Genomic DNA, 20,266 nt, shown 5'->3' with positions numbered 1-20,266 from the left:
GACCAGAACGCCTGCCGAGAGAACTTCCCGATGCGCCGCCGAAGTGCTCCGAAGCCTGCTTCCGATTTTCCCCGAGAAAAGCCGACCATTTCCGAGACCCAAGGCGGATGTTAACTGATTACCGCTTTTCTAAGGGGGAAGCCGGAACCGTAAAGACTAGTCTAGAAGCGCACAAAATAGAGGTCTGTGTTGCCACTACCGGTCAAATTTTAACCATCTCTTATGAAGAATATGGCTTTATCAGGGAGACAAGACAGGCTAGACCGTCACTATAGAGAATAGTGGCCAATGTGTGTGCGTTAAGTGCCGTCAAGTCGCCTCCCAATTATGGCAGCCAATAGGAGGCTTGGATGGGGCGGGCCACTCTAGTCTTTCTCTATGTCCTCGACTAGACGGAGGAGGAGTTAACTTAGCGGAAGGGAGGGGGAAGGGCATATAAAATTCCTTTGAAGCGACTGGGGGCCTCCTTTTCCGTTTCCGGCGGTGGTGGCGGCCAGACGGTAGGAAGGGGGAGCTCGGCCTCGTGTTTGTGGCAAGGGAGAGCGGCCGTTTGGGGCAGGGGGTGAGCTGGGGAAGAGCGGAAGTGAAGAGGGAAGGTTTATGGGATGGAAAGGGCCCAGAATTGACTGCTAAGGGGTGCTGGGCGGGGAGAAGCTTTGGGTCACATGGCCACCAATCTCTCCTCCCCTCCAAATCTCTGAGGCTTGAAATATCCAGAGTCCAGCTGTGACCTCTCTAGAAATATGGCTCATTTTGGTTGGAGGTGTGTTGCGTGTCTGGTTCAGGAGTGCTGGAAAGCTGTTAAACCAGGATGACAAAAACCTGAAAGGAAGTATTTATGGGATGTCAAAGGAAATTAGGTGAAGGAGTATATGGAAAAAGTAGAGGAAACACAGTTAGGATTCGGAAGTAAGAGGTGGGAGGGGAGGTGGGCGAAATCTCCTTTATTACAAAATAATAGGCCTGGAGTTTAGGTGGGAATGCAAGAAACTGGAATATCCCCAAAAAATATTTGCCTGGTCTCCTCCTCTCCAGGTCTCAGCAAGATGTCCGCTCACCTGCAATGGATGATTGTGCGCAACTGCTCCAGTTTTCTTATTAAAAGGAACAAGCAAACTTACAGCACGGTGAGCCTCAAAACAGTCTTGTCTTCCAGTGCTTCTGGATAAAAACACTAGAGCCTCTCCTTCCTGAAGACCGCTGTGGTCTTGAACTGTACCTCCCTGTTTTCCAACCCAGCCATTCCCTCCCGCATTTTTTAACCAACGGCCATGCAAGCCTAACAGTTTCTTCTTCGTTCAAAGGAACCCAACAACCTGAAAGCTCGCAACTCTTTCCGCTACAACGGGCTGATCCATCGCAAGACTGTAGGGGTTGAGCCTGCTGCTGATGGGAAGGGAGTCGTCGTAGTCCTCAAGAAACGTGCAGGTGGGCTTGCCCAAAAGGGTAGATGCTGGAGCGACATTCTGCTACTTGTTGGGGGTGGGGGTGTAAAGATTTGATGAGTTCTGTACAGAGAACGAGCTATAAATAGGATGGAGAAGGCAGGCTGTTGAGGACACTGGTGTCAAAGGAGCTACACATTGTCTCAAAAGTATGCTTTTAAATCTTATAGAGGCATTAAAATTCTTATAGAGGGTAGTATTGTGGTGGAATGTGAACTGCTAACAGGGATGGAAGGTTTGCTGAGCTTTGGGGCTTCTACCATTCCACAGATTTCTTATGCTTACTCAGCACCCTTTTCTCTAAATGGGAATCATAAAATATCTGGTTTTGCATAGTTCAGTATATGACCTTTGAACCTCAAGTCTACAATTGACATTTCGTCTAATCCAGAAACGAGACTCCATAATGGTCTATATTGCAAGGAAGTTGTTAGGATGTGTTTCTGTGGAAAAGGCACTTAAATTACAAATGCCTCGATGTATCCTATTTGCTGTGTGTGCTGTTGCCCCAGGGTGCCTGCCAAGCACCCTGAGACTAGAGCAACCACATTCTGGAAGATTCTGTGTCCTTGTTCCACTTCCGGAGTCCAACTTTGCTTTTCTTCCTCTTTCAGGCCAGCGGAAACCAGCCACCACCTATGAGAAGATCACGATCAACAAAAATGCGCGTGCCACGCTCAACAGCCTCCGCCACATCATCCGCAAGAACAATTACCGCAAGGACCTGCGCATGGTGAGAGCGAGCACGTTTGTGTTCTGTAACTGTAGTTCTGAAACATCTGAATTGTTTTTGTGAATCCAGGGAGCACAGAACATAGCATGGCAATTATATCAGGAACAAAACAACTGTCAAGATTTCAGTCTTTTCAGTTTACAGTATGAATGTCTCCCCCACCAAATATTGAATTTTAGGGGGAGCGAGGCGTTCTAAGGAGGTTATGCAGCATAAAATCATAGAGTTGGAAGAGACCCCAAGGGCCATCAAGTCCAACCCCTTGCAATGCAGGAGCACACAATCAGAGCACTCCTGACAGATGGCCATCCAGCCTCTTTTTAAAAACCACCAAAGAAGGAGACTCTACCACAATCCGAGGTAGTGCATTCCACTGTCGAACAGCCCTGACTGTCAGGAAGTTATTCCGGATGTTTAGGTGGAATCTCTTTTCCTTCACCTTGAACGCATGACTCCTGGTCCTAGTCTCTGGAGCAGCAGAAAACAAGCTTGCTCCCTCACCAGTATGACATCCTTCAAATATCTAAATCATGTCACCTCTTAACCGTCTCTTCACCAAACTAAACATACCCAGATCCCTGATTTGGATGTTTGAAGTGTGAAGCAATCTTCTTTGCTTTGCTGGGCAACCGAATGTTCTATAGGATGTTTTGAGAGGATGTTCTCAGAACTGCTAAGAATTCGAGTGAGAAATGGCCAGAGGGGTGTGCCTTAGCATTGGAGGGAGGGGGTGTTTGTGTGGTTAGCTAGAGAACTGGAGTTCCACCATTGATTATCAGCGGTGATGGCTGAATTGGACCGCCACCCTTTGGAGCCACTACATCTTGGTGCCAGTCTTGAGGGTAAACGTTGAACAGGACAATGAGCTTTTTGGACCCTTGACTGTCTCTTCTCCCCCTTTGCAGGCTGCCCTGCGTCGTGCCAGCGCCATTTTGCGCAGCCAGAAGCCGGTGGTGGTGAAGAAGAAGCGGGCCCGTACTACCAAGACTCCTTAAAAGAGTTGCCAGATTATTCAATAAAGGATCAGAACATAGTGTGTCGGATTTGGGGGTTATGTGTTGCAGGTTCTGGGCGCAAAAGGTGGGTGGAGAGGTCCAGGGGCAAACCCTGAAGGAAGCAGTCCAGCTGTGCGAGGTCATGGATGGCTGTATCCCCTGGCAGCTGACTGGAGAAAGGGATCATGATGATATCAGTGCTGCTGCCTAAAATGCTCTCCCAGTGGAAACTGCTGGACCCCCAGACCACTATGAAAGGGGGAGGGAGGACAGGGGGAGGTATACAAAGGTAAAAGAAAAAAGAGGCTGGGTTTATACCCCACCTTTCCTGTAAGGAGACTTAAGGTGGCTTACAAGCTCCTTTCCTTCCTCTCCCCACAACAGACACCTTGGGGGGTACGTGGGGCTGAGAGAGTTCTGAGAGAACAAATCCTGGTGGGTCACCTATGTGTGTCAGAGGTCTGACATCACTGGACTATACAGTCAGATTATACTAGGATTAGAGTGACAAACGCACCCACGTAGATGGCTCAACCTGACAGACTGAATCCTGGCTATAAGAAGAAGAGATGGAGGAGGAGTTTGGATTTATACCTCCCTTTTTCTCCTCTGAGGAGACTCAGGGTGGCTGACAAGCTCTTCCCTTCCTCTTCCCACAACACACCTTGTGAGGTAGCTGCCTCGAGCCCTTCCGGGGTGAGGCAGTTTTTAAATCTAATAAATAAATAGTTTGGGCTGAGAGAGCTCCAAAGAACTGTGACCAGCCCAGGGGCGCCCAGCAGGAATGTAGGAGTGTGGAAACACATCTGGTTCACCAGATAAACCTCCGCCACTCAGGTGGAGGAGTGGGGAGTCCAACATGGTTCTCCAGATTAGAGTCCACCTGCTCTTAACCACTACACCACGCTGGCTCTCAGGGTCTCTGCAGTGGTTCTCCAAGTCGAAGGAAGTGTTGCCTAGTGCAGTCTCCTTGACTTGACTCTCTGGTGTGGTAGTGTATTGAGACTCTTGGGAAGGATGATCTTGTGAAGGGCTCCTCCTGAGGCTTTGCAAGATGCATCGGCCCACCAGCACAGCTCTGTGTAAACATGTTTGCACCAAGAAATCAAGTCAGCCCTTGTTCCCGGGGTTATCAATGTTGCTTTTCTTTAAGGCCTTGATGGTGGTGGGGTGGTTGGCATTGTTTGCCTGCTGTAACACTCCCTTGCATATGATGATCTGGCCTCCGCCAGTTGCTAGTAACTATGTTTGGCCAAACAGGCATTGACCTTCCAAGCGTTTTAAGGATATTCTGGGATTTGGATTGGCGTAGCTGGAGTGGCCAACTGCTATCTTTGTGGATCTGGTTACCACAAAAACACGGAGGGGAGGAATTTCAGAAAGGTGTTAGTGAGGACTCAAGCCCAGGAATGTGAGGGAATCCCAGGAGCCCGGCTTCCTTTCCCCGTGTCTAGTATTAGAGGGAGCCTAGCAGCCCCCGGCGGTGTTACCTTAACAACCTACAGGTGGCAGTGAAGAGCTGAGAATACCTGAGGTGACCCAGTCCCCCTTCGGTGCAGTCTTTCTGACTGATGGACAATTGGCTTCGCCCACTCCCGTTTCCACCAGCATTCCCCTTGGCTAAAGGCTCACACCTGTTCAGAATGTGGTCCTCATCCCTGCGCCCCCATCCCAGCCTCAGGCTGAATCCAAGGGAAGGGCAGTCTGCCATCTGTGCCAAGTTGGCATGTTCCAGAAGCAGCTCTCCGATTGCCTTTTTTGTAACTATGTGCTTCCTTTCTGGGCCTCCAGGAGACAGGTGAACAATGCGTTGTTTCTTCTCAAGCCAAGTAACACCATAGAATAGGACCATAGAGTTGGAAGAGACCACCAGGGCCATCAAGTCCAACCCTTTGCAATGCAGGAACACACAATCACAGCACTCCTGGCAGATGGCCATCCAGCCTCTCTTTAAAAACCTCCAAAGAAGGAGACTCCACCACACTCCGAGGTAGTGCATTCCACTATCAAACAGCCCTTACAGACTCCACCACCTACTCTCAAACTATGTGGAGGCTGGTTATGGAGTCTTAAGAGAAGTAAACCCGGTTCTCCAGATTAAAGTGCACCTGCTCTTAGCTACCACACCACGCAGGTCCAGAGAGCGGAAAGGTGCTTTCCCCTGCCCCCAGAATGAAAGCTAAGATTCTTAGGAGACTGAATTTGCCCCAATTTTCAGTCCTGGCAGAGGATCCTGCTGTTAGGGCTGTTTTAACAGGCAGGGGAAAGACACCTACCTGCCGTCGATCATTTCTGCTCGAGGACAAAGCAAACGCTAAGGATTGTGGGCCCTACATGGGACTTTTGGGGTGGGGTCTGTCATGAAGGTACCCGAATGATGTCGAGAGAGAAAAACAGCAGCCAGATGCTTCCCTTCGGCTGTCGCAAGCAACCGCGAACGAAGAAATGATAAAATGCAGCATTAGCACGGGACAGAAGGGGGGGAAACGACTCCTTTGACCTTCCAACTTTTTTTTTATCAGATAGCTTGATTAACATGTCAGCAAAAAATCCCCCGGCTGTGTTCCTTGCCCGTGACAGAAACACAGCCTGTATGATCAATGAGATAATCTTGGTGGTGCGGGTCCTCTGAAAGATCTCTCTCATTTATTCCTGCGTTCTTATTTACAAAGAGCGGCTGCTGTCGCCTCCGCTCCGTCCGCTTCTCGTTTTTGCTCCTGTGGCCACAAATTGGGTTGGATCCTTCAGGGCCGTTCGACTGACAGCTACAAGCTTTCCTCCTGGTCTGAGACTTCTTTCCCCTCAGGAGAGGCTGGGGTGGAGGGGCACAACCATTAGTGGGAAAGATCCAAACTGTATTGTCGAAGGCTTTCACGTCCGGAATCACTTGGGTGCTGTGTGGTTTCCGGGCTGTATGGCCGTGTTCTAGCAGCATTCTCTCCTGACGTTTCGCCTGCATCTGTGGCTGGCGTCTTCAGAGGATCCTCTGAAGATGCCAGCCACAGATGCAGGCGAAACGTCAGGAGAGAATGCTGCTAGAACACGGCCATACAGCCCGGAAACCACACAGCACCCAAGATCCAAACTGCCATTTTTCCATCAAGAAGGGGGTCCTTTCCTGAGCAATAACGCTGCTTTGTTCTCGCAGCCAGAAGACTGCAGCAAACCCATGAAAACCTGTAGGGTGGTTAGTTGTCGGAAAGATGCCTGCTGTCTCTGGCTTGACAGAGCAGCAGTGGCGTAGTGGTTAAGAGCAGGTGTACTCTAATCTGGAGGAACCAGGTTTGATTCCCCGCTCTGCCGCTTAAGCTGAGGAGGGTTATCTGGGGAATTCAGGTTAGCCTGTGCACTCTCACACACACGCCAGCTGGGTGACCTTGGGCTAGTTACAGTTCTTGGGAGCTCTCTCAGCCCCACCTACCTCACAGGGTGTTTGTTGTAAGGAGGGAAGGGCAAGGAGCTTGTAAGCCCCTTTGAGTCTTCTTAAAAAGGAGAGAAAGGGGGGATATAAATCCAACTCTTCTTTCTTCTTCTTCTAACATCTTTTTTTGAAAGGTGGGCCTTGCACAATATGTGTGCACGCTATATACTTACATATAGAAGAAGAGTGGATTTATATCCCCTCTTTCTCTCCTGTAAGGAGACTCAAAGGGGCTTACAAGCTCCTTCCCCGCCCCCTCCCCCACAACGCCCTGTGAGATGGGTGGGCTAGAGACTGAGCTCCAGAGAAAGGCGTGGTAGCTCCCAAAGTCACCCAACCATGGTGGAATAATGTTGGAAGATGCACAAGCTAAGCTGGTTCCCCAGATAAGCCCCCACAGCTCAAGTGGCAGAGCGGGCAATCAAAACCCGGTTCTCCAGATTAGAGTACACCTGCTCTTAACCAATACACCACTGCTGCTCTCAATCTTCACCAAGGTTGCTGCATCGGTGAGATTCCAGTTAGAGTGCTGGATGTTTTGGATCAAAAATACTAACACCGATCAACGTCTGGAGAGACTTTCCCTCGGGCTGGTCCACTGAGTCTGACACAATGTGGTAGCCCTCAGTCGGGATGGAGGGAGCGGGCGTTTCTGACTTTCCCTCCGGCAATTGGGAAGCGTCTGGCTCCCAGACAGAACTTGCAGGCCAACGTTGCCAGGAAATTGAGTCTGACTCGGAACAATGCCTCGACCTGGGAGGAGCACCCTGGACAGGGGTGATAAGATTGGTCTGTTTATACTTGGGCACCAAGATGGCAGAGATTGAACCAACCACTACGAGTATTGTTTGCAATTGTTTGCCTAGTCTAAAGAGGTTGGGAGCGCTCTCGTCTGCCTTACTGAGATGGGTTTGGTCCTGATTCTGTGCAGCACAAGCAGGATTTTCACAAATCACAAATGAGGTAGTATTCTATATGCACTGCATAAAGGGGAATGGATACACAAGTACTATGTTTTTTGACAGAAAAATCTCTTTTTGAGATTTAATCCCTAACATAAGAAATTTGTTGCAAGTTGAAATTCACAAGGGTTGGGTTATATTATGATTGCCAGTTACCATATATACATGATATTTATATATATTTACTTATTTCAGGAGGGGCCTTAGAAGGCTATACGAGGTTAACCAAAAATCTGGGAAGTTAACTAGCCCCACCTCACATTTTGGCAACTTTGAATTGCTTGTAACTAAATTTTGTTGATGGAAAATCACGTACTTATGTATGATTTGATATAATGTTGGATGAAGAAATGCATACAGGAAGTGTATGAAAACACATGATTTACTGTAAACTTTCCATTATAAACTGATTATTTTGTTAAAATAGACCACAAGGCTGTGGTGATAAGCTTTTGGATACTGATTGCAATTTTGCATTGTTAATGGAGTATTCTATAGCAGTGGTGGCGAACCTTTGGCACTCCAGATGTTATGGACTACAATTCCCATCAGCCCATGCTGGCAGGGGCTGATGGGAATTGTAGTCCTTAACATCTGGAGTGCCAAAGGTTCGCCACCACGGTTCTATAGACTGCAGGTCGACAAGTCCCACCCTCTTTCGGCATACCTCAACAATGCTCCTGTATGTAGAAAACTAGCATCTCAGGGAAGGCTTGGCTAGAGCCCTTATTCCCCACAGGCTAGTTTTCTATCTGCAAAGTACGTTTCGTAGGGAGGAGCATTTGCAATCCCAGCTAACCTATTAGCTGGTTGTGAGAAACAGGCTGGGGTGGGAAGGCTAGGAAAGTTGCAGGAGAATCTGGGAAGACGCTGATGTAGCTCCGTTGCATGGAAAGATAAAGGCAGGGATAGTTTGGGCTAGAGAAGGTCCAGGAACAAGCAGAACCGAGACTGGCTCATAGCCAATTATAAAATTGCTCTTTACGCCCTCTTATGATGTCAAGTTTGAGCGTCGCTAGGACTTGGCTTGTTCTGGATGCCAGCAATATATCAGGGAGCTTTCCAGTTATGTTAAAAGGCCCCCTGCCCTGGAGGAGAGCATGCTTTATTATGGACTGGAGACTCACAGATATAGTAGAAGAAGAGGAAGGAGAAGGAGGGAAGTTTGGATTTATACCCCACCTTTCTCTCCTGTAAGGAGACTTAAGGGGGCTTACAAGCTCCTTTCCCTTCCTCTCCCCACAACAAACACCTTGTGAGGTAGGTGGGGCTGAGAGAGTTCCAAAGAACTGTGACTAGCCCAAGGTCACCCAGCAGGAATGTAGGAGTGCGGAAGCACAGCTGGTTACCCAGATAAGCCTCCACCACTCAGGTGGAGGAGTGGGGAATCCAACCCAGTTCTCCAGATTAGAATCCACCTGCTCTTAACCACTACTACACCATGCTGTTAAAAAAGTGATCTGGCAAGGTTTTTAGTTGTAGTTTAGCATTCTCATGTTTGTTCTTCATTTCCCATAGAAATCAGCTGGCTGTGAAACCTGGAATGGTTGCCTGTTAGTTTCACTTGGAAATCTGAGAAATTGATTCTGGCGTCTCTTATGGGCCTTTGTTTAGACACAGCTCTCCAGGACACATTTGTACTTGATACAGGAATATATTCCAGCAGGGAAATGACTCAGGGCTTTTACACCATCGCTTTCTGTGCTTGCGTCTCCCCCACCAGCACGGACCAGCTGCCGTCCCACTCTCTTTTCCTCCTCCTGTAACGCCGGCACCAGCAGCTGACGGTCACTGCCAGAGCCCCAACCCCAAGCCAGGTGAACCCCAGTATAGCCAACACAGAGCCCGGAGGATCGCGGGCGCAAGCCACACTGGTGGCTGCCACGCCGATGATGCCCATCACCAGTCCAAAGGGCAGCAGGCAGTCTTGCCACGAGGCCTCGGCGCCTCCCGTGGTGGTGCTCAGGAGATGGGGGTTAAGTCGGGGCAGGCAGACCTCTTCCCTTTCCATGTTCACCATCACAACGTCGTAAGACATGGCAGCCAGGAGGGCAAAGGCCAGCTTTTGATCTGGAAGGAAAGGCGGGGGGAAAGAAGCGATTATGCAGTTCAACAATATAAACATGTATCTCATCCATGTTTGTCTTTTGGACCTCCTGTGACCTTTGGATGAAAAAACAGCAGAGGCGTTCCTCTCATTGGACAAAGTGGGCAGTTGCCCTGGGCACCGCCTTGTGGGGGGCGCAAAAACTGCAAGTTCGTTTGTGGGATTTTTTATATTTTCAGTGTTTTTCCGTTTTTGGCCTGCAGAGGGTGCAGTTTTTAGGATAGCAGCACCAAAATTTCAGGGATTTTTCGGGAGACTGTCCCTGATGATATCCACCCAGGAAGTTTTGGTGAGGTTTGGTTCAGGGGGGGAGTCCAAAGTTATGGACTCCCAAAGGGAGTGCCCCCCATCCCCCATTGTTTCCAATGGGAGCTAATAGGAGATGGGGGCTACACCTTTGAGGGTCCATAACTTTGGACCCCCTGAACCAAACTTCACCAAACCTGGGTAGTATCATCAGTAGGGTCTCACAAAGATACTCTAAAATTTTGGTGCTGCTATCTTAATAATTGCACCCCTGACAGCAGGCACCCCCTGACCACAGGCATTTCCCCAGATTTTCCTTTTAAATCCACCCCCTTCCTGCCAATGCTTGTTTTCTTTCTTTCTCAGGTTTTGCCCAGGGCTCCAGTTTGCCTAGGTACGCCACTGAAAAACAGCAACTGGTTATTTTTGAAAGCAGGGGGTATTTTGCTGATTTAACCTGCTGCTGTAAAAGCAGAAAGATGTAGCAGGGCCTTTATATTAAAAATTCTTACTAGCAGCCTCTAATAATAGAACAAGGGAAGAAGAAGAAGAAAAGTTTGGATTTATATCCCCCCTTTCTCTCCTGTAAGGAGACTCAAAGGGGCTTACAATCTCCTTTCCCTCCCCACCTCACAGCAAACACCCTATGAGGCAGGTGGGGCTGAGAGAGCTCCAAAGAACTGTGACTAGCCCAAGCTAATCTGGTTCCCCAGATAAGCCTCCGCAGCTCAAGTGGCAGAGTGTGGAATCAAACCTGGTTCCCCAGATTAGAGTGCACCTGCTCTTGACCACTACACCACACTGGCTCTCAGGGAAGTAAACATATTTTGCAGCCCTGTTGGCCTGCTGTTTGTCTGAACAAAGATACTCTGTGTTATGTGTGGTCTGACTTTTGAAATGTGCTTCTGTTTTCACCCAAGTCTAACATATTTTGCCCTTGCCAACAGGGACGTAGGTATAGATTTTTTAGGGGGGGGGTTCGGGGTGGGGCCACACCCCCACCCGCCCCTAGTGCATGGCCACGCCTCCCCAAGCCCCGCCCCTGGCCTAGCGCTTATAAAAGCAGCTCTCCAAGGTCGGGGATGGCAGACTCCCCTGCCCTCCCCTGCCCCTCCCCTTTGAGGGTCCATAACTTTGGACCCCCTGAACCAAACTTCACCAAACCTGGGATGTATTATCAGGAGAGTCTCTCCTAATGATACCACCCAGGTTTGGTGAAGTTTGGTTCAGGGGGTCCAAAGTTATGGACCCTCAAAGGTGTAGCCCCCATCTTCTATTAGTTCCCATTGGAAACAATGGAGGATGGGGTATTCCCTTTGGGAGTCCATAACTTTGGACCCCCTGAACCAAACCTCACCAAACCTGGCAGGTATCATCAGGAGAGTCTCTCAAACAATCCCTGAAAGCTTGGTGCTGCTAGCCCAAACAATGCGCCCCCTGCAGGCCAAAAATCAAAAAAGCACTAAAATGTTTTTAAAACCCACAAACGGGTGGGCGGAGCTTCGGACATGAATGGGGGGGTTCAAACCCGAGAACCCCCCCCTTACCTACGTGCATGCTTGCCAATATGGCTGTTTACAACTAAAAATACATTATTGGACATTTCCTTGCTAAGCCAAGTGGCTGAAGTCCGTCTTTAAGTCCAAAGACTGCTCGAAAAAGAAAAATAATTATTTTGGAAGACTGGGAAGAGAGAGAGTGGATCAGAAGAGGGCAGAATTACTTTGTCTCACCAGGAAGGGAGCTTTAGATTATATAGATTATCTTTTGCGCAGAGGGAATGGTCCTATAGGGGAAGCCGGTTTCCAAGGGAAAGTGTGGAGTCCCCTCAGCTCTTCTTTAGGCTACAGAGGAGGGCAACCAAAATGGTAAAAGGTCTGGAATCCATGCCTCAAGAGGAGAGACTTAGGGAGCTGGGGATGTTTAGTCTGGAGAAGCAAAGGTTAGGGGAGTGGGGTATGATAGCCATGTTTAGATATTTGAAGGGATGTCATGTTGGGGAGGGAGCAAGCTTGTTTTCTACTGCTCCAGAGACCAGGACCAGGAGTCATGGGTTCAAGGTGAAGGAAAAGAGATTCCACCTAAACTTCCTGATAGTCAGGGCTGTTCGAAGGTGGAATGCACTGCCTCAGAGTGTAGTGGAGTCTCCCTCTTTGGAGGTTTTTAAAGAGAGGCCGAATGGCCATCTGTCAGGAGTGCTTTGATTGTGTATTCCTGCATGGCAGGGGGTTGGACTAGATGGCCCTTGGGGGCTCTTCCAACTCTATGATTCTAGAGAAGCAAGAAAAGGAAGGTGAGGCTTTCTGCAGCTATGGGAAACGTCACTCCTGTCAAACATGTACCAGCATGCAGATGGTAGACCTGTCGGTCTACAATATCATCTGTTAGCAGACCCCCATGAAGCAGCTGGGCAGGGCTCCATTTCCACACGAAGGTCAAAATATACCCCATGGATCTCGCAACGTTTTGAACATATGAAGTCAGTCAGAGGTCAGTCCGACTATTGGTCTATCAAGCTCAATGCTGTCTACTCTGGCGGCCAGCCGCTCTCTGAAAGCAGTAAGGAGGGGGAATCTGGACCGGGACGGTAGCGCTGATGCAAGGAGGGAGGCTGAATATGCCATTTCCCCAATAGAAATTAAAGGCAGTGGGTATTTCTGAGCTGCTATTAACCAATGGGGTGTGTGTGGAATATCTATGACATGAGGGAGCTCAGCCCTTGTCTGCCCTAAGCATCGTAACCCCAATCCAAATGTCTCCCTTCCCCCAAATTCATGTAAAGTTAAGGAAAACAGTCAGAGACCTGAATACAGATGTCTCCCCCACACCCCACCCGCACCCGCAACGTGTTGTTTGATCCTGGAGAGTTGCTGCCAGTTGAAACTGATAATTTGGGGCTAACATGGGACAGTCACCCGACTCAGTAAGTATACGATAACATTTTATTCGATATATAAAGGAGCAAATTCCCAAGGATGCTGCCCTATACTGGAGGGAGGGAGTTCTTTGGGAGACGAATGTTTTTTGCCATATAATATAGCACAGTGGTGCCGAACCTATGGCACGGGTGCCAGAGGTGGCACCCAGAGCCCTTTCTGTGGGCACACACACACATCTAGACTGGCCTGGGCACAATCCTTTACCTGGGAGTAAGCTCGGTTGCTGTCAATGGGGCTTGCTTCTGAGTAAACCCTCCTAGGGTCGTGATTCACCCATTCAAAGTGTTGCACGGTTGCTTCACCCAGTTTACTCCCGAGTAACGCGAGCCTCGGAGCCAACTGTTTTTTCTAAACTAAAACCTCAGTATTCAGGTTCAATTGCCATGTTGGCACTTTGCAATAAATAAGTGGGTTTTGGGTTGCAATTTGGGCACTCGATCTCGAAAAGGTTTGCCATCACTGATATAGCAGAGATGTCGATCCATTCCTAGCTCTGCGAGGAAAAAAATCCGTGTCGAGAAATGCTGAATCCCATCTTTCTTAGCATGAAACAAACAAGTCAAACGTATATAGATTAACTGCGGAAGATGGACAATCACATTTCTATATACGATCTACAGCTTGTATGAGAGGGACCCAAAACAGCATCTTTTCTGCGTCTAATCAGTCTGTCTGATCTGTCAATCTCCAGCCTGTATAGATCAAGACAAGACTGATGGCCCAATACCCCAAGAATGCAGTTTTCCTATTCATTTATGTATTCCATTTATGCCCCGCCCTACACCGAAATCCCAGGGCACATTACCTAATGGGGTTAAAAGCCCCGTTAAAACATACAATCCTAAAAACATAAAACATAAAAAACCACCATAAAACAGACAATAAAAACATCATTAAAAATCCCCACTGCACCCTCCTCTCTACATGACACCATAAAATCAATCCCCCTAGAATATTAAAATATATTACCACTCACTAAATGCATACTGACCCAAAACGGGGGAATAAAACACCCAGATAGGATGGCCAAACTTGTAAATAAATGAGATCGTAAAAAGGAATGGATGGCATTATGAAATTTAAGTGCCTCTTTTTACAAACCACCAGGAGTGGGGCATTGGCAACTCTAGGATTGCCAACTGACCAGAAAGGCAAAACAGCCTAGCGTGTTCTTGTGATTTGAACAGCAAAAATCCACTAGCAAAGCATAGAACCTTATTAGAATCATAACCAGCTAATATATCTGCTCATCGATCAATAGTGGATGGTTCAAAAGCCAGCAAACTGAGGTGGACTTGGGTTGCCACATTTTGAACTGGGAATTGTAACTTCCATTCATAACAACTGGGAAAATAAACGAAATAACTGGGAAACAGCGCTGCAATCTCTCTCGAACACTCACTCATTTCCCCAGCAGAGGAAATGAGGGATTTAGGAGACCATTAAAATAAGTCTAAGACATTACCACTCACTAAATGCCCACTGACCCAAAACGGGGGGATAAAACCGCCAGATAGGACAGCAAAACTTGGTAATAAATGAGATCATAAAAAGGAATGGGTGGCATTGTGAAATTTAAACACCTCTTTCTACAAACCACCAGGAACGGGGCATTGGCAACTGTAGGGTTGCCAACTGACCAGAAAGGCAAAACAGCCTAACACTGGAATGAGGGGGTTAACCCTTTTGAAACCCCTCCTCCCTGTGCCATGACCACAATCCGAATCCAGTACAGACACATCGATATACTTATATATTATTGGGGTGCTGTGTGGTTTCCGGGCTGTATGGCCGTGTTCTAGCAGCATTCTCTCCTGACGTTTCGCCTGCATCTGTGGCTGGCATCTTCAGAGGATCTGAGATGCCAGCCACAGATGCAGGTGAAACGTCAGGAGAGAATGCTGCTAGAACACAGCCATACAGCCTGGAAACCACACAGCACCCCAGTGATTCCGGCCGTGAAAGCCTTCGACAATACATTATATATAATTGTTGCTATTGACCAATACTTATATATTATTGTTGCTATTGACCAAGAAAACACACAGCAGGGAGCTACAGTGCCATCCTAAATGGAGTTAGTCCTTCTAAGCCTGTTGACTTTGGAAAAGCTCTTCCATTCACAGATTTTTTGGGGGTACCTTATTCTGTTTAGCCATTTTTCATGAGCACACTCGGACCCTTATGAGGTAAATTGCCTGCTGCTTACCTCAAAAGAAGATGAGAAGGTTTTTAAAAATTATTTGTCCATTCCTCCTGGACCGTCCCCAGCCTGAGTCCCCGTTCTGGTTTGGGACCTGCTTCTTCTGCACCCTCAAGCCCTGTGTTCTTGGACTCGGCGTGTCTCTGTCCCGCACTCCCAGCTTGGCTGGGGATCTTGAATTTGGTTCCCCCCATTCCACCCCACTCCATTTCGGTGTCAATCACTACTGAGACACGGATGATGAAATGATAAGGAGGGCCATTAAGGAGTTCCTGTGCCTTCGGAGGCACCAGAGAAACTTGGACACAATATAGGGTGTTATGTACACACACACGTATTGTGTACCCTGGGTACACACCCAGCCAGACTGAAAGGACTGCAAATAAACAGGCAGCCCCTGCTCAGTCGCTCGCAATGCACACAATATATGTGTTCCTTGTGGGCATACAATGTACATTGTTTCTCACCGTGTGTCAAGGGAACCCTAAATCCCCACCCAGTAGGATTGACAATTTGCAGGTAAGACTTGGCAATCACAACTGATTTCCAGACAAGAGATATCAGTTGCCCTGTAGAATGGGTGCTTTGGAGGGTGGACTAAATTGTATTAAACTTCCCTTAGACCCTGCCCTTACATCTCCAGGAATTTCCAGCCCTGGATTTGGCAACCCTACAGCACTCATCCATGAACTCCACTGAGTAACCTTAGGCTTTGCACAGTGTCTTTCAGCTTAATCCAGTGGTGGGATCCAAACATTTTAGTAACAAGTTCCCATGGTGGTGGGATTCAAACAGTGGCGTAGCGCCAATGGGGCGGGGCGGGCATGATGGGGGCGTGGCCGGGCATTCCGGGGGCGGGGCATTAATAATTTCTCTGTTACTGTAAAAAACTCTTACTGTAAAAAAAAAGTTCCTAATTTCTAGCTGGTATCTTTCTGTCCATAATTTAAACTCATTATAGCAAGTCCTATTGTCTACTGCCAACAGAAACAACTACTTCTCTAATTGACTGCCTGTCAAATACTTAATACTTTCAAATACTTAATTTTGTTTCTAGAAATCAAAAGAAGGATACTTTCCTTAAACAAGGAACTTTACCATATTTCTAAAACATGTTTTTAAAACAGCCCAACGGGGAGAATGATCCCGTTTTCTACCTTTGCTAACCAGCCACATAGGAAACAACAGGACTTTATGATTTTTGGACCTAATGGAATTTCTAACGGAAAAGCAGACCCAATTAGTAACCCCCTCTCGGCACACACAAATCATTAGTAACCCACTCTCGGGAACTGGTGAGAACCTGCTGGATCCCACCTCTGGCTTAATCCCCTCGCAAGGTTGTTGTGATGGTCATGGGAGAACTGATATTATCATTCCCTTAAGGAAAACTGAGGTAAAATGTTGTGAATAAACATTGCTTGCAATATATATATATACATACGTACAAACAATGGGCAGTCTGCTCTTCTGCTCCTCACGTCGTCTCATTTACGTCACGTCACAAAGAATTATGGTGATGACCTCTAGCTTAGATGGCTTTTTAAGAGACTAAATTTGTTATAGGGACATTCCCTTATATTTCACGTTATTGTGAAGGAACTCATAATTGGTGGACTTGCCCCAAGGTCACAACCTGTTTGTTCTAGCTAGAACAAGGCTTAGCAGCCCTTGTGCAACATGACTTAGTTGTGCTTCATATTAAAGTTATTTTAAGCTGTTCTTCATACAGGAGCATTACTGATTGAAAGGCCCTTCAGTGGCTATTAGGTACATCGGCTGGATGGACCTTCCAAGTTAAGAGGCTAAGAGTCAGCATGGTGCAATGGTTATGAACGGCCAACTCTAATCTGGAGAGCTGGTTTTATTCCCTGGTCCTCCGTATGAGCAGTGGACTCTAATCAGGTAAATCAGGGTTTGTTTCCCCACTCCTACACATGAAGCCTGCTGGGTGACCTTGGGCTAGTCACAGATCTTTCCAAACTTTCTCTGCCTCTCAAGGTGCCAGTTATGGGGAAGGGGAGGTGAGTGCGTTCCATTTTGAGACTCCTTAAAGGTAGAGAAAAGTGGGATATAAAAACCAACTCTTCTTCTGTATACCTCAGAATACCTTTCCCCAGTGCAGTAGAGTTTGGGTTGCCAAACTCCAGGTAGTAACTGGAGATCTCCTGGAATTACAACTGAGTTCCAGACTATAGAGATAGTTGCCCCACAGAAAATGACTGCTTTGTAGGGTGGTCTTTATGGTATTATATCCTGAGGAGATTCATGCCCTCCCCAAACTCTGCCCTCCCTAAACTGCATCCCCAGTGGAGTGGTTAAGAGCAGGTGAATTCTAATCTGGAGAACCAGGTTCGATTCCCTACTCCACCTGAGTGGTGGAGGCTTGTCTGGTGAACCAGATGTGTCTCTGCACTCCTACATTCCTACTGGGCGACCTTGGGCTAGTCACAGAACTCTCTCAGCCCTACTTACCTCACAGAGTGTCTGTTGTGAGGAGAGGCGGAGAAAGGAGCTTGAAAGCCACCTTGAGTCTCCTGACAGGAGAGAAAGATGGGGTGCAAATCCAAACTCTTCTTTAGAAATTTCTCAGGCTGCAGCCTGCCTCCCCAACCCAACCCACCCCGCACATTTAACCTAACCATCATGAAAATAAAGCACATTCCTTCCTTTTAGAATGACCGGGCTAATAATTGGTCCTCTCTACCTGCATCTACATTTTTAAAAAAAGTAGTTCTACACATTTGTATCCCAACTTGCTCAAATGGGTTCAGGAGAATGTGATGGTTTCTCTCTGTCCCCCCCACTCCCCATATTTTATCTCCACAGGTAGGTCAGACAGGTCAAGGTGAGAGAAAGGGAGAATGGCCCAAGTTGATGTTTCTGCTCTCCCATTCGTGGGATTTATGGTTGCAAGCAGTGGTACTTTCCCAGTGCCCTGGCCCCCCCAAAACAAATGCCGTCCTGAATTTTGTCCCTCCTTTTGGATGAACCGGGTCGGGACAGGTCCCAGAACCATCCACAACAGGTAGAGGCGCCATCCTTGGCAGACGGGTTTGAAAAACCTGTGCCGAAGATCGGGAATTTTGCCCATCACAACAGGGCCAGACAGTCTTAAGTCTTCCCTGGGCTTAGACTGGTTTCAGTCACCGATGCTTGGCAGGGAAATTCTCCACCATGGAGTCCTTCCGCGCCACATTCCTTTACCCGCTCTGTTCAGCGGTGGCAAAATTTGGAGGATGATTTTCTCTACGAATACACCCAGAGAGAAAGAACTGGATCTGATGGATCACTTCTGACACTAAGACTGCTTTTCTGACAGATCTGGATGAACAAAGCGGATTGAGCATATGGCCGAGGGCAGGGAGGGACAGCCAAATTAGCAGCCGGCCGGCCGTTGCAAATAGGTATCCGAGTGGGCGACATCATGGGACTCTCGGTACCGGTACCAGAAAGGCAGTATCGTCTACTGGTCAGATAAGGAGTAGGGAACTCTGGGTAACTGAATTCTTGGGTCCTCTGGAAAAGTAAAGTATTGGAATTAGGGAAGTGAGCCAGGATTCTTCTAGAAGAAGAGACAGAAGAGTAGGATAGAGAGTAGCCCAGAAGGGGACGCTTTGTGATTCAGAGCAAAGATTGACTGGAGTAACCCAGAAGCCACAGCGCCCTTCTGATTGCTCAAAATACGTCCATTTTGTTCCTCAGGTTTTCCAGATACAATCGGTCTTTCACTCCTTTTGTCCTTGTGACAGCCAACTAAAGAAGATTAGCTCTAAGCAAGCCAGCGTGATATGATGGATTATGGAGTCCTGGGTTCATGCTCTTCCTCAGCCATGTTGCTAACCAGGTGTCCTTGGGGCCGTTTACTGTCACTCTCATCCTACCTCAGAAGATTGTTGTGAAGCTAACATTTCAGGTTCTCAGAAGAAAGACAAGATACAGAACAAAGAGATACCGGCTGGACCAAATCTCCTCAGAGAGAGGGATTGTCCCTAGGCTAACCAGTGAACTTTATGGCAGGGTGAAAATTTGCATCTCGGAGGTGTACGAATGCACTATGATCTATGTGGAAGCAAATAACCCATATGGAAACGGCCTTTGTAGGACACTAGATAACATAAAGGCTTAAAATTCACAAATATGAATGTGCACACCAAAACGCTAAAATCCAAACATTACATTACCCAAACTCCTGGAAAAAAAACCCAACAGTAATAAATTGGCTTCTGAAAGCCTGATCCTAGTCCAATACTTTAACAGTGTAGCAAAGTGGTTACGAGCAGGTGCACTCTAATCTGGAGAACCGGGGTTGATACCCCGCTTGAGCTGCGGAGGCTTATCTGGGGAACCAGATTAGCTCGTGCACTCCTGGGCTTGTCACAGTTCTTTGGAGCTCTCACCTCACAGGGTGTCTGTTGTGGAGAGGGGAAGGGAAAGGAGATTGTAAGCCCCTTCGAGACTCCTTACAGGAGAGAAAGGGGGGATATAAATCCATAAGAACATAAGAAAACCAAAACTCTTCTTCTTCTACATCACGCCGGCTGTTTTTCTCCCATTCTAGCGGAGGTACCTCTGACCTTCAAAACTAGTGGTAGCCACAGAACAGCCTCATTGGCTGGCCGAAAAGCCCAGTGAGGGAGGGGAAGATTAAAGGCTCTGAACGCAGACCAGTATAAATACCCTATCCTCCTTCTCCACTTCTGCTTGAGGCAACTTATATCATAAAGTGTTCGTCCTTTTGACTATCTAGCACATACTCACACACTTGTGACTGGATCACGGGCTATGCACATGACTGTGTTTGTTGACCATTCATTGTCATTGATAGAGTCATCGATCTCAATGATGCTCTCCTGTATAAGAGGAAAACAATCTATTTCTGGGGTCCACGGCCGCCATAACTGTCCGCACGCCCCTCCATCCATCCTCGTATATCTCGCTTTCCTCCAGACTTCTTCCGACCTCTCCATACATCATCTGCTCAGGCGTAGGCACATGGTTGGAAGCAAGGGCTGAGCTTCGGCCTTAGGGGATGGGAGGCCAGGAGGGCAAGGGGGAGGGAGGGAGGGAGGCCACATGGCTCAAATCCGATTTCCCTCGCTCTAAAGAGCTTCTGGCAAATGTGATCAGCGCCACCAAAATAGCCCTTCTGTGTGCGTGAGTATGTGTGCATGCACGGGCACAGCCAACAGGTGTGGCAAAGACAAGATGTCAC

General features: G+C 47.9%; 2 protein-coding genes across 4 annotated transcripts; one reads left to right on the top strand and one right to left on the bottom strand.

Moving 5' to 3' along the window:
- Window positions 1–418: 418 nt before the first annotated feature.
- RPL28 (ribosomal protein L28) lies at window positions 419–3,211 on the top strand. Of its 2 annotated transcripts, none has more exons than XM_048516320.1 (5): window positions 419–500; window positions 1,036–1,127; window positions 1,305–1,428; window positions 2,060–2,178; window positions 3,084–3,211. In XM_048516320.1, exons 2-5 carry the CDS (start codon window positions 1,047–1,049, stop codon window positions 3,171–3,173), a joined length of 414 nt encoding a protein of 137 aa, XP_048372277.1. In that variant the 5' UTR covers window positions 419–500; window positions 1,036–1,046; the 3' UTR covers window positions 3,174–3,211. The 2 variants fall into 2 exon arrangements, with proteins under 2 accessions (XP_048372277.1, XP_048372278.1); XM_048516321.1 differs by lacking the exon at window positions 419–500 and adding an exon at window positions 514–562.
- Window positions 3,212–8,988: 5,777 nt separating this feature from the next.
- LOC125445278 (transmembrane protein 100-like) lies at window positions 8,989–19,968 on the bottom strand. Of its 2 annotated transcripts, none has more exons than XM_048518267.1 (2): window positions 19,813–19,968; window positions 8,989–9,626 (listed from the first exon to the last, which is right to left on the bottom strand). In XM_048518267.1, exon 2 carries the CDS (start codon window positions 9,592–9,594, stop codon window positions 9,241–9,243), a length of 354 nt encoding a protein of 117 aa, XP_048374224.1. In that variant the 5' UTR covers window positions 9,595–9,626; window positions 19,813–19,968; the 3' UTR covers window positions 8,989–9,240. The 2 variants fall into 2 exon arrangements, with proteins under 2 accessions (XP_048374224.1, XP_048374223.1); XM_048518266.1 differs by lacking the exon at window positions 19,813–19,968 and adding an exon at window positions 15,058–15,195.
- Between the last annotated feature and the right edge of the window lie 298 nt (window positions 19,969–20,266).

This window comes from Sphaerodactylus townsendi, linkage group LG15, assembly GCF_021028975.2.
Source record: "Sphaerodactylus townsendi isolate TG3544 linkage group LG15, MPM_Stown_v2.3, whole genome shotgun sequence".
NCBI lineage: Eukaryota > Metazoa > Chordata > Lepidosauria > Squamata > Sphaerodactylidae > Sphaerodactylus > Sphaerodactylus townsendi.
This window is presented reverse-complemented; position numbering and strand designations above follow the sequence as displayed.

Coding starts and splice junctions, on each gene's coding strand:
- RPL28 (XM_048516320.1), top strand. CDS start 1,047: ATGTCCGCTCACCTGCAATGGATGATTGTGCGCAACTGCTCCAGTTTT. Junction 1,429..2,059: donor AGTCCTCAAGAAACGTGCAG/GTGGGCTTGCCC, acceptor TTCCTCTTTCAG/GCCAGCGGAAACCAGCCACC. Junction 2,179..3,083: donor ACCGCAAGGACCTGCGCATG/GTGAGAGCGAGC, acceptor CCCCCTTTGCAG/GCTGCCCTGCGTCGTGCCAG.
- LOC125445278 (XM_048518267.1), bottom strand. CDS start 9,594: ATGTCTTACGACGTTGTGATGGTGAACATGGAAAGGGAAGAGGTCTGC.